A 12,712-nucleotide genomic window follows, 5' to 3' on the forward strand; every position below is an offset into this window, starting at 1 on the left:
AGACAAAGAAACCTATTTTAGGCATGCAGAGATCAAAGCTGGTTTTGTTGTCTTTTTATGTTGTTTTTAAGCTTCAGGCTCATTTAGATTAATGGCACCCATCTTTACAATTTTGGTTTGTGCTCATGAGTTTGCAGACACAAAAAGCAGAAGATGCGCCATTAGTCACGATTGGCCGACACCACAGAGCCCAAAATGCAAGTAACTTGGGAACATAATGGAGCAATTATGTGCTAATTAGCCACACATCCCCTCTAAGAGTTAGAGACTGAATGACTATTCAATATGAGATTTAGTATTTAAGTAGTTGTCACAAGGTGTATACAGTACTGCATCTGCCCAAAAAAGCAGTTATTTAAGATTTAACATTACTTACAGATCACACAGAGTCACAGAGTATCAGATAGATATTCTAAATATGTATCTACCCAACAGCTGATATTAACTTTTATCTGGAAAAGTTAATATCAGTTAGTTTCTCTTTGAGACTTGGTATAGAGAGTAAAACTGTGTGTCTTAAAGACAGCATATGCATGTCTATACACTGATAATTGTTTGTTTAAATGCTTATTAACCAGGCAGTTTATGTTACATGCTCTAAGTGCTAAGTCAAGATGTTTACATGGCAGAAATGTGTGCCATAGATGCATAAGCCCCTGTTCATGTTTCAGAGTGATGTGGACCAGAACACATCGGCCTCCTTTGCACACATGGCAAGCACGTGTGTGTTCAACAGCAGCAACAGTGTCCACCATATGTTTGGCTCTCTCGCCCGCTGCCCTCCAGGCAGCTGTGGCTTTGCACGCCTGTCCGTGTTTATTATAGTTAGCTGCAACTTTACATTTAGGACAGTGAATCCTTTCACTTAGAAGTAGATCCATCTGATTCAAGTGAGATGGATTACAACATCACATGTATTTAATCCTTTCTGGACGCTTGTTTGCATTTTGATATGATTTTAAAATGAATGCAAGCAAATGAAAGTGTATCCCTGGCATGCTGTTCGGTACAGTGATGGCACATTACCAATCTTTTGTTTGCCAGGGGCTGCCAATCTGAAAAAAGCTGACTTAAATGAAGTAGGAAGGGAGCTAAAACAGACAGTAGCCTGTGCACTTCCTGTACAGAGACGGTGCATGCATAGCTGCGCACACAATGCATTTTAGATACATGGCGGCTCCTGATGGGTGCTAAGGTTGTGTTTGTTTACACACAAACCTTCACTTCCTGCCCTGCTTTTTTATTGGTAATTAATAATACACACTTTTCACTAATAGGCTCCTTCTCTCACCTCTGTCTCCACCCTTCTTCTGTGTTGTCATTGCAGATGTAGCAGAGGGTTACATTGATCATGTGCATTGAAACGGCACCTTGTTGTCTGTGGCCACTTTTAAATTTCTCAGAAACTGGGATCACATAAACAAACATCAGGATATTGCTTCCATGTGAGCCGCAGCACTCTCCCATCTCTCCTTTCGTGCTGTTTTTGCTCAACCTTCTCCAAGTTGTAGGTCTGACTCAGGTGTTCAGCTCACCTATTATTTACAGCCGTATGAAAGGAAGAAACAAGGCATGTTTGCGTCAAAGCCCTCCCAAATGATTTTCCCCAGACGGTATCACTTTTAGTTTTGCCTCGTCAGTTTTGCCAGCCATGCTGATCCAAACAGGACCAATTATTTTTAGTGCTTCTGCAGAATATAGTGGGTGGGAATGTCTGGACTCCTCAGGAAATTGCTCCCCACATCCCAGACAAAGTGACGGACCATTCCCACACCCTTTCTCAGACAATGAAACTGAAATAAATGCTGAAATAAAAAAGTAATGCGAGAGATGTAGTCATTCGCTTTTGCACAATCCCCCCCCCCTCAAAAAATAAATAAATTCAACATTATACTACTGTGAGCCACAGATGAACGAATGTGTGACTTTAGAGTGGCCAGCCGAGGTTTGTTCACATGTAAGTTGTATTAGTATACAAGTGTGTTTATGTGGTGGGAGATGGAGCCTTTGCAGCAGGGGCTTTGTGGTTCTGTCCTGCCCTCCCCTGCACTCTGTGAGGCAGTGTTTTGGACCGGGGCCCAGGACCAAGCCGGAGGCACGCTGCTCTGCTCCAGCCTCTCCAGAGCGCCGACTCTCACTGACATTACATCAGCTGGGGGAGACATAGTAGACTAGTGTGTGTGTCTGTGTGTGTGTTTGTGTGTGCTGGAGTGTAAGGGCTCCCTTTAAGCTTGTTGCTCTCAAGCAAAACAAAGTGGTCCGCAGATCAGCTCTTCTACTCATTCTGAAAGTGCAAGGTGTCACCAGTAGAAGAAGAAAGAAAGGTGGCCAGCGGAGAGAAAGAGCATTCGGACATGGCTGTGCGTATCATACGTGGGATGGAGGATCTGGTGGCATCGGGTAGCCAGCTTGTCTGGAGCCTGGCGCATCAGACACTGAGGAGCTGGTACAATCGTGGGCTGATGCCATGCAGACGCTTCCTAGAAGCCTGGTTCAGGATTGGGAAATGCTACCAGGTATGAGGGCATTAGTGTAAATATCTCAAGTGGGAGGAAGTCAGATAAAGCTGATTTTACTAGCTGCCTGGGCAGCACTTGTGATTAATTACTGTATTGGATTTTTATGGCCAAACTTTCCTCTGACTGAAGTGAGTCAGTGCTTTTTCCTCATCTGGCTCATTAGTGCATGCATGTGTTTATTTGTGTGAACGTGAGGAGGCACAGGCTGCCTCATGCTGAGTCACAAAGTCTGTTTTTTAACAAGGGTCCCGCTCCCAGGACACGTGGTAATCATTTGGAAAGCAGCGTGACCGGCCGTTTGATCTCGGCGTCCGGGTAACAAGGGGCACTTCCAAAGTTTTCTTTGAAATGCGTGGTTCCTGGAACACCTGAGCGCTGTCTGCGTGGTTTACGTATCTTACTTTCATGGACGTCATCTGGGCAGACTCAGGTTTCTCTCTCAGGTTTTGCTCTTTCCCTGCATGCTATCATGTGAAGGTAAAGTTCATTTGTGTCTTTGAAAGAACAAAAAGAAAACCTGACACTGACTTCGTTGAAAAGGAGTTCTGAAAAAAGACAGGTATCACATCCCTTTAATTTTAAAGCAGCACTATTTTCATTTTCATAGTACTTGAAATTGACTTTCTCAACCCCCAAAATGCACATAATACAACAATTAAATGTAAGCATTCCTCTATGTCACTGAAAAGTTTGTTGTTTCCTAGAATTAATCTCTGACGCATCAAGGTGGGCCTGTCTGTGTAGCTTTCAGTCTGTATTATTTGTTTAACCTCTTCATATATTTATAATATTAGAATGTTGTTTTCCTTTGTATAACCACTACTTATCCATGTCAATACAGCCTGTATTATTTGAATGAACTGATAACTAGATTGGGAAACCATGGGTTCATTTAGTGAGTTGATAACCCGATTTTAGTCATCATAAAGAACGATACAAGACCTTGTTTCTGCTGTGCACATAATTTTACGGAGGACAGGATACCGTTATAGACACTTTTAACAAATAATTAAACATTGACACGGAGAGTAAAAACTTATGGATGAGAGGCTTTGTGTCCCACACAGTTTTAGATAGTGAGCTCACTTTAACGACTGGCTGTGAGTTTAAAATCGGACCATTATCTAAAGACCTTTGTCCCTTTCTTTCTGTTTTGATGTCCCCGGCTTACAACAATACAGCATTGATAGATAGGCTCTTGGAAGGACTGTGGCTTGGACAGCAACAACAACTCATAAAAGGGTTGCTATAGTGATTAATCCCTGTTTAAACAATGGACATTACTGTCATCTACTATAATTCTTATCAAGGCAAATCTTGTTATGTGTGGAGTTCAGGAGAGTCCTAAATGCAAAAATGTGGCTAACAGGTAATATAACAATATCAGCTTTAATACGACTTACCAAAACTGTTGCAAGACACAGTTCAAACATAAACCAGCAGAAGATCAAACAGCACAACACCAAATCAGAAAGGCAACCATACAGGTGGCCAGTAAACAGATAAACTGATGACTAACAAAGGGAGGACAGTAGTCTAAATACACAGGGAATTAATGAGACTCTGGTCAACACAATCAAGAGGCATGTGACAATAACAAGGCTAGAAAAAAAAACCCAACAACAACAAAAAGAGGGAGTAAAAACGTGACATGACGCACACGAAAAGATAAGAAAGAAACACTGACAGACACAGACAAGAAAGCCCAGGAGACACAAGACAAAAGAGAGCAAGACACAAAGAAGTATGAAAAGAGAACCACATAATGGGCAGACCACAACAAAGCTGCCAAAGATGTGTTTCTCATACAGTCGAGCTGCTGTGATTCTTTATGTTTGTCTTTGGCAGAGATTCAGAGGCTTAAACCTTTGGACACGTGCACAGTAGACGGAGGAGGTAGTTTTAAAATCTGGAACTTTACAGCTTTCAGCAAAATTATGGCACAATAAAAAGTTAGCATGACTGTACACACAACCGAACACACACATCCAGCTGTCTCTGGAAGCGTAAGTCTCACTGAGGTTTTGGGTGTTGAAAAACAGCAGCTTGGAAAAGCAGCCTGTGCTGTATAAAAGTGAAATGACTGCTCTGTTGTGGTGCTGAGAACGATATGTCCTAGTACACTTAAGGTTAACACAGTGCCAGAAGACGTCTTCCCTGCCTGTGGTCTCCCTGAATGGAGGTCAGTGTGACCCTCAGTTACCTCCAAAGAGGCCAACTAGCTGAATGTCATGTTTTTTTTTTTTTTTTTTTTATTAACCTGCCATTTCTGCCAAAGAAATAAAAGGTAACCTGAATACATTTGTTGGCAGAAAGCAGCATCCAGTCAACATGCAGTTAGCAGATCTTGACATTATGGGTTTGCCTAGTGTTGCTGAGATCAGATAGTAGGAAAGTACTGCTAACTGAACTAAGTTGCCCATCTCATAAAGACACTGTTATTGCATTAAAAACGTTATTCAGCTCAACCCAATTTCCTTTATAAAGCACCAAATCCCAAAAGTTGTCACCTCAAGTAGGGTAAAGACCCTGCAATGACAGAGGAAAAACCCCCAACAATCAGACAACCCCCTATGAGCAAGCACTTGGAGACAGTGTGAAGAAAAAACTCCATTTTAACAGGAAGAAACCTCCAGCAGAACCAGGCTCAGGGAGGGGCAGTCATGTCCTGCGACTTGTTGGGGGTGAGTGGAGGAAGGCAGAACAAAGGACACTGTGCGAGAAAGCCAGACTTTCAAAATAAAAGATGAAATAGCATAGTGGTGTATAAACACGTGGAGAGTTCCAATGATGAAGAAATGCTCAGTGTGTCATGGCAAGCACACAGCAGCTGGGTTAACTAAATGATCACCTGATCCAGCCCCAATGAGAAGCTTTATCATTATCACTATAAACTTTCTTATATGTTGAGATTGTGTTTGCTGGCGCTTCTTCCCTCTAGTGTGTTTCACAGGCTCAATCTACTACATGATATTACAAAAACCACTTTGACCAGGTCAAACTAAGAGGGAATGAAGTTTTTGAAAGATGAAATAACATTGAACCATGTCAATGTTTCAACTGTGCTTGTAGTTGAACTTCCTTTTGACAGTACCAAGCTAGCTGCTTCCCATTGTTACCCATCATCATGCCAAGCTAAGCTAGCAGCTGCTCATGGCAGCCTTATATGCAGCTACTCTACAGACAGGAGTGTTTGAATAAAGCCTGCAAATATGAAGTGTGTTCATAGTACATTGTAACAGACCGATACCTCCACTAGCAAGGATTAATATATGTTAACACAAGGAAATAAATATAGCAGTGTCGCTGCATTCCTCAGTGCTACATAGAAATCCCTTTTCTGTATTAATGGCACTTGGAGTGTGCACGTCTCAAATGATCAGAACCAGATCAAAGTGTTGGTGGCAGCTCAACACGCTGAATTAAAAAATTAAGTTATAAGTTATCACAAGACAATAATGTTTACGGTGCTCTGCAGTGAAAGACAGTTCTGCTGACTGCAACATAATGAGTCTTACAAACCATTCATCATAAACAATAGACTGGGAATTCAATTAAACTCTGGAGGAGGACATCATTGTCTTTCACTGCTCTTTCTTTACAGCAGAGGAAAAAGTGGGATGACGACATCTTAAACGTTTTCATAGGACTAGTGTTGATGCAGAGGAAGGATATGTGGGTGAAAAGGACACACCAGCAGACAGGATATGGGATCCTGTCTGGCGGCGAAAGAATTTCCAACTCTTTTTCTGAGATTCACTGTGGCCTTATAAAAAGCAGACCTGTGGCCAAAGTGTTGCCAGTGGACTTTTAAACAATAGTTTTCAGACATGTAAAGAGAATGATCTTGTGAAGACTTTGATCTTTGGGAGCGTGGATCCCAAATGGGTGCTTAGCTTGTGGATTTTCTTACCTATTCACTCCTTCATCACAAAGCCAATCGTGACACTGAAGAGGGCCTGAAAAGAGGCCTGAAAAAGTGGAGGCACAGCTTTGAGCTGAGACGCACAGGTGGATGTGGAGACAGTGAGGTGTTCTGGTGTTGTTTTACAGGAGCTGTCTTTGTTTTGCCCCTCTAGATGACAGAGGGCCGCCTGTGCCAAGTTCACCTCCTTGATGACCGCAAGCTGGAGCTGCTGGTTCAGGTACGTCACCCTTTTAATTTATTTCGCATTGTATTTATGGTGTTTTATGTTTAAAAAAATAATAATAGTAGTAGTTTAAACTGAGCTCCTGCATATTATTTAAAACTTTACAGCCCAAGCTTTTGTCCCGTGAACTGCTAGATCTGGTAGCGTCACATTTTAACCTGAAGGAGAAAGAGTACTTTGGATTGTGCTTCATAGATGACACGTAAGTACATTTCCACATGTGTACACTTTAATGCAAAAGTGCACTTGAGGAAAATTTACTTTAACAATAAAAGGGAAATAAATGAAAAATAGCTGTATTGCAAACATGATTTTCTTTTTTCCTTTTGCAATTTATCCCTGCTCAGTGGCCAGAGTAACTGGCTCCAGCTAGATCGTAAAGTCCTCGATCATTACTTCTCCAAGACTTCAGGGCCTTTGGAGCTCAAGTTCCTTGTGAGGTGAGTGAGTGTTTTACTGGAAGCATCAGCCTACCATGTCTTATTGTTCTACACACTATAATAATGAGAGCCCCGTTTTGAAGCAACATCCACTGTTTTGTCATGACCAGCAGGTGGCAGTAATGGAACATGGTTTAAATCCAGCTGTATGTCTTCCAAACAGCATTACTGTATTGAACATGATGATGTGCTTAATGCTCAAACACTGGCTGACTTGCACTGGCAATCTGTTTCTAGTAAGTCTTACTGACCCAAAATAAACTTTTCACAGGTTTTACATTGAGAAGATCACCCTCTTGAAAGAGAACACAACAGTGGAGCTGTTCTTCCTAAATGCTAAATCTCTAGTGTTTAATGTAAGTGTTTGCGAGCAAAATGTGTTTTATATAATATATATGAGCAAAGAAAATCAGCTCACAGCAGGCTATGTAAAGTTGTTACATCTGAAGCAAAATATATAAAAAAACAAAACAAAAATTTTATATATTTTGTATAAGGGTATCCAAAACTGGCATTTTAATAAAGTGCACACAATAGCTGATTGCATTATGGGAAGATGCATAACAGCTCAGGGTAATTTAATTTTGAGTAAATGTTAAGAAAAAAATCTACATGATGCACATTTTAAAAATAAAACATGCACAATCTTTTCTACAGAATTAATATTGCCCATTTTGATTTCCTATTGTTTTAGCATGACAAATCACAAATCCCCATCATTTTGCTTCAGATGTAACAACTTCACATAGCCTGCTGTGCGCTGATTTCCTTTGCTCATGGTTCTTTACACTGAATTGTTGTGCCTACGTAATATTTATTCATAATATACTGTTATATCTCTCAGTAGCCCCTCTACCACCGCTCAAGAGCAGAATGCTGCTTTCAGTGGCAATTGGAAACCACCTACTGTTGTTCTAATTTACTAACGGTGTTATCAAAGTCGAATGTTAATGTTTAGGGTACATTCAAACAGAACAAAAGGTTTCAACACAGAAATGAAAAACTCAGAGCTCCGGAGTCACTTTCCCTTTGTATTTTAGTTAAATTATTTATAAAAAATTAAGCAAAATTATTATGCTACTTGCTGACAAGAGTTAATAAATGTTAATAGATACTGGTGTTTGATTATGTTTAATCATTTTGAAATAAACTGTTAAATGTGTGAAGTTCTGCGCAAATTTGCTAAAAGAGGACAGGGGAACGTGGGGTATACGAGGAGCACATGAAGGCAGCACGTGATCAAACGTTGCGGTTGCCGTTTTTTCTTTTCGCGGGGAGAGCAGACTGATCTCCATGGGAGACGCAGACTGTTGAACCTGCTTTCGGACCGTACCACTTTGCCGAGGGGGCAGCAACTTCAGTCAGGGCATTAACCCAGGCTCTCTCTGCACTCCGGTGTGTGCGTTACGTTTTAGAGTAAACGACAGGATAATTCAGGGACTGAAAAACATGTTAAATCCTCTTCACGGGCAGTTTTTTTTTGTAACACGGGGTTGACTTTGCGAGAGTGGTTCAGTCGGTAACGGTGGGACCGAGGTACGGGACGGGAAGGTTTTTCTCTCAAGTCAAGTGTTTCAAACGGGCTACACATTGTCTTTTTAAATACCCTTGCCAATTTTTTCTTGTTCTTCTTTTTTTAACAACAGGAGTCCATTGAAGTGGAGAGTGAAAATGTGTTCAAGTTAGCCGCGTTCGCATTGCAGGTAAGAAAGAGTTTGTCGCAGCCTTTCCAGGCTAAAGTGTTGTCACTCAGCCCAAACGAGGACGCTCGGTGGGCTCGCAACATTTGAAAATAGTTGTCTCTTGAGGGGGTGGGGGGGCTACAGTCGGAGCTGTTGTTAACCAGACTGTGCCTTTTTATAACAACAGTGACGTCTAAAATCACCTTATGCTTCGACTACATGCTTGCTTTTAGCTATTAGCTATTGAAATGAATGAAATTCTAAATTAAACGTGTTGATGTTTACTATGTAATGTTGCCTTTGTAGTGACTGACCTCTGCGGTAATGTTAGCTACTAGCACAGTTTATTAAGTCTTGACTTTTCTAGCAATATTTTCACTAATTTCTTTGTTTTCCCATTTTTAGGAGGCCAAAGGAGATTACAGCAGGTAAGAACCCCTTGAAATATTGCCTGGCTCAAAGGTCTTTATTACATTAAGTTGATTTTCATTCAAAACAGTACTATCTGTTGAAGTTTAGAAAGATGTTTTGATGTATTGGATAAACGAATTTCCATACACATTTTTATAAGTTAAGTTCTGCACTTGAATGCAGGCTTTGCATAATCTATAAAGTATTTGTTCCTGTCATCTATAAAGGAAGCAGAGTTTGCCAAGTTCATTGGTCAGTTCTGTTTGTTTAAACGATGGCTGTCTGTTAATGTACAACTTGCTGGCTCAGATTTTGTATTATGGTGGACTTATCTCAGTTAATAATTTTCTTTTTCTTTTCTTTTTTTTTTCTGGTTGCTCTTGTGGCATTTACCTGAACCTCATGTGGCTTGGCATTATCCACATAGTGCTTTCAAAGACAGATTTGCTATTAATTCCTGCCTTTGCGTATGCAATGTGTTTATGCTCTAAACATGTGGAACACTTTACAGATTTACTTTTTGGCATGTAGTGATGGCGTCATCTCTTAATAAATGTCACGTACCCTAACAAACATGGCCTGAATGACACATGTACAAACATGGGACGTAGTGTACACGATTGGGTCGATGACACTGGTGGGAGATTCTGTTCCAGAGCTCAATAATCTGTTCACTAGTTGTGATAATGCTTTCATAGTCAACTTGCTCTCAGAAGCCTGCCTAGTGATAAAGTGTGGGGGGGTTTTTTGTTTGTTTTTTTTGTTTTTTTCCCCCTCCAGTCATAGAAGTAAAGGACATTTGCTGCCACTAGTAAACACTGGGCTGTCTGATTGAATGAGCAAGCAGCTTGAAGCAGCCTGAACCTGCATGTGTTGTCTCTTTGCTTTGCCTCTAAAGGCCTCTCCGTCCATTGTGCAGAAACAAAGATTTGTGCTTTGTAAGGCGAGTGCGCTTGTGTTGTTTGAATGGCGATATATATGCAATGCTGAAAATGCAGTTCAACCTCTTGTCAAACCTTTGCCTTTGTTCTCCTGCAGAAAAAAAGGGAAAAACACAACTTGGCTGCATCTGCTTATGCTCATTAACTTGCTCCATTTTCTTACAAGCGCGACTGACCTGATAAATATTAATTACCATTTATTATAGCTTCAATGCAGATTTATTCCTCTTGTGTTTCATTTCAGTGTGTTTTGATTTCAGGCTTGTTATATCCTTAAAGTGTAACATGCACTTTACTGTCTGAACTTTCAGTTCATGTGGGTGTAGGGATGGGCTGTACTTTGCCCTGACTCTGAAAGCACAATAAAAGAAAACTGGCCAACAAATCTGGAAGAATCAGAGAGGATGATGGGAAGTTTCCAAATCAAACAGTTCTGTTTTAGTTTTTTGGGAGTTTCGTTAGTCTGTATTTGCATTGTGGTTGCTAGATTTTAGGCTGTAAAACACAATCGATTTTGTTTACTTTACACATTAATAAATAGAATGGATTTCCTTCAGTGGCAAAATACTTTTTTCCTTGTCTGACTTGATCATAGCACCCCCATCCCATTTATCTACCACTATTATTGTCCTGGTGCATCCCCCACTTCTCTGTGGAAGTATTTCTCATCCCTGTCAGTGATCTCCTTTATTTCTACTCCTGTGAGAGAATAGGCCAAGTAAATCCCCTCAGGAAGCATATGAATGTGCCTCCCATATACTGTATCAGCGAAGGGTCCTGGAGCAGTAAAGATTAGCTGTGGAGGAGTCAGGGAGCCCTCCGCATACAGACACAGCTGCCTTAAGAGGGATGAGCCAGACCCACTGTCCAATTGCAGACAACTTGGCGTCAGGAGGACTCACTGTAGTCATGCTTTTGTTTTGGTGTGGGCTGGCCCCCTGCTGTGATTTGAATTAATGCGCCATCAGGTCTCCCATTGTGTTCTGTGTTAGAATTCCTTTTCCTGTGCAGTATTGCATACTGATTCACACTTTATTGCTGTCCTCTCCGCACCTGCAGGTATAATTCACAGCAACAAGTTTCAGCAGTTCTCTGGGGTTTGGTGGAAGCATTGGAAATCACTGAACTGATTGATGGCTTTAATTATGCCTCACAGTTTTAAGAGCGGCTGGGGATTTTTTTTCTTTCTTTTGCGTAATTATAATTACCTTCAAACGTAATCTTCAGACATTGGTCTATTCATCTGTTGATGATTTCGAGTTAACTTGAGTGTCTGTTTAGTTCAAAATGTGCGGCGCATAAACCGGCATTACACCCAGACAGTTTTGGTCTTCAGTTCTATTTGCAGGTGTACCCTGTAGTTAGTGGTCGATTCACAGCAACCAGCTCTCTCATTGTGCTCCCTTCCAAAGTCGCCATGTCTCAGCCCTGTGGAACAGCTGACACATGAGCATTATCGCTCCCACACTGGGTAGGCTGCTCCGGGTTGGGCTGCACTGGGTGTAGGAATTGCCCCCACGCTGCATTCTGCGGGAAGATAACAGACATAGTAATGAATTCCAGATTGCTGACATGGCAGTGCGGCTGCAGAGTAGATCACCTCGACAACACCAGGCCCCAGCTCCCCATAAAATGTATGCCATCAAACACACAGCTAGGTGCCGTGGCAGCAAAACCCAGTCAACCTAGGAGAGGTAACTACAGGGGAGAATGAGTCAGGAGCCTCTGTCCTTGTGGTGGTTCACTCTTTTCCTTTGGTTTAGGGAGCAGGTTCGCATAGCTGGATCGTTAGGGTTCCGTCTTACCGTTTGATTCCATTACTCTCTGAAGAAGATGAGCTAAAGTGATGACCACATAGTCAGCTTGAGGTTAAATGGTTATGATCTTAAAGTCATTCAATACTTATTTTCAAGGTTATTGTAATTTAGTTAGATAGCACAAGAGCTGAGGATGTTCTAATAGCTTTATATTAAATATGGTGTGATCTACATATTATAGGCCTGTCTGAGAAGACATGGATTGTTTTGTAATAGGACTGGCCCATACAGTACTTTTCAACACAGGCAGAGGCTGCCAAGTGCTTGTGAATGGCTTTTGTTCAGGTCTCCAGTGGACTGGCCCGCCAAGCCTGAGCCGTTTTTGTCTGACAGAAACTGTAGACCCAGTGCTCCCATCTACAAGAGGCTGCAGTGACTCATAGTTCAGTATCAGAGACCTTGACAGTCAGTAACACCACAGTTCTGTACAGATAAAGTGATTACAACAGTTGGTTGGTTTGTGCATGAGAGCACCCCTTCTTTGGCTTACCCGTGAAGAGGAATCGATATACTATTATTTACCTGCAGTAAATTACATAACTGAAGTGGCTTACTGCAGAGAACCTGCATAGAACGGCTTTGATATTTTTTAAGAGATTATTTTTCTCCAAGCCCTTTGTGACTTAAAAGCTCTGCATGTGCTGCGCAAATTAAGTCTGGCAAGACATGAATAAAGCCCAAGTTTTGTCTTGGCGGGACATTATACTCTTTCTACCTCAGATAAGAAAGATGAAAACAATATCCTGACAGT

The 12,712-nt window shown here is 41.4% G+C and overlaps 1 protein-coding gene across 6 annotated transcripts in view; it reads left to right on the plus strand.

Moving 5' to 3' along the window:
• frmd4ba (FERM domain containing 4Ba) overlaps positions 1 to 12,712 on the plus strand; it is a 44,909-nt gene that overhangs the window by 13,272 nt on the left and 18,925 nt on the right. For 4 of the 6 annotated variants that reach the window (XM_084927568.1, XM_084927570.1, XM_084927571.1 and 1 more), the window contains exons 1-7: positions 2,117 to 2,516; positions 6,599 to 6,664; positions 6,778 to 6,872; positions 7,018 to 7,110; positions 7,382 to 7,466; positions 8,757 to 8,813; positions 9,198 to 9,220. In XM_084927568.1, the coding sequence (XP_084783694.1) occupies positions 2,355 to 2,516; positions 6,599 to 6,664; positions 6,778 to 6,872; positions 7,018 to 7,110; positions 7,382 to 7,466; positions 8,757 to 8,813; positions 9,198 to 9,220 (581 nt within the window). In that variant the 5' untranslated portion in view covers positions 2,117 to 2,354. Of the gene's footprint in view, positions 1 to 2,116; positions 2,517 to 6,598; positions 6,665 to 6,777; positions 6,873 to 7,017; positions 7,111 to 7,381; positions 7,467 to 8,756; positions 8,814 to 9,197; positions 9,221 to 12,712 lie in introns of those variants that run through there. The other 2 variants (XM_084927572.1, XM_084927573.1) reach the window with 2 other exon arrangements.

This window comes from Perissodus microlepis, chromosome 5, assembly GCF_051167445.1.
Source record: "Perissodus microlepis isolate ML-2025 ecotype Zambia chromosome 5, ASM5116744v1, whole genome shotgun sequence".
NCBI classification, from domain to species: Eukaryota; Metazoa; Chordata; class Actinopteri; order Cichliformes; family Cichlidae; genus Perissodus; species Perissodus microlepis.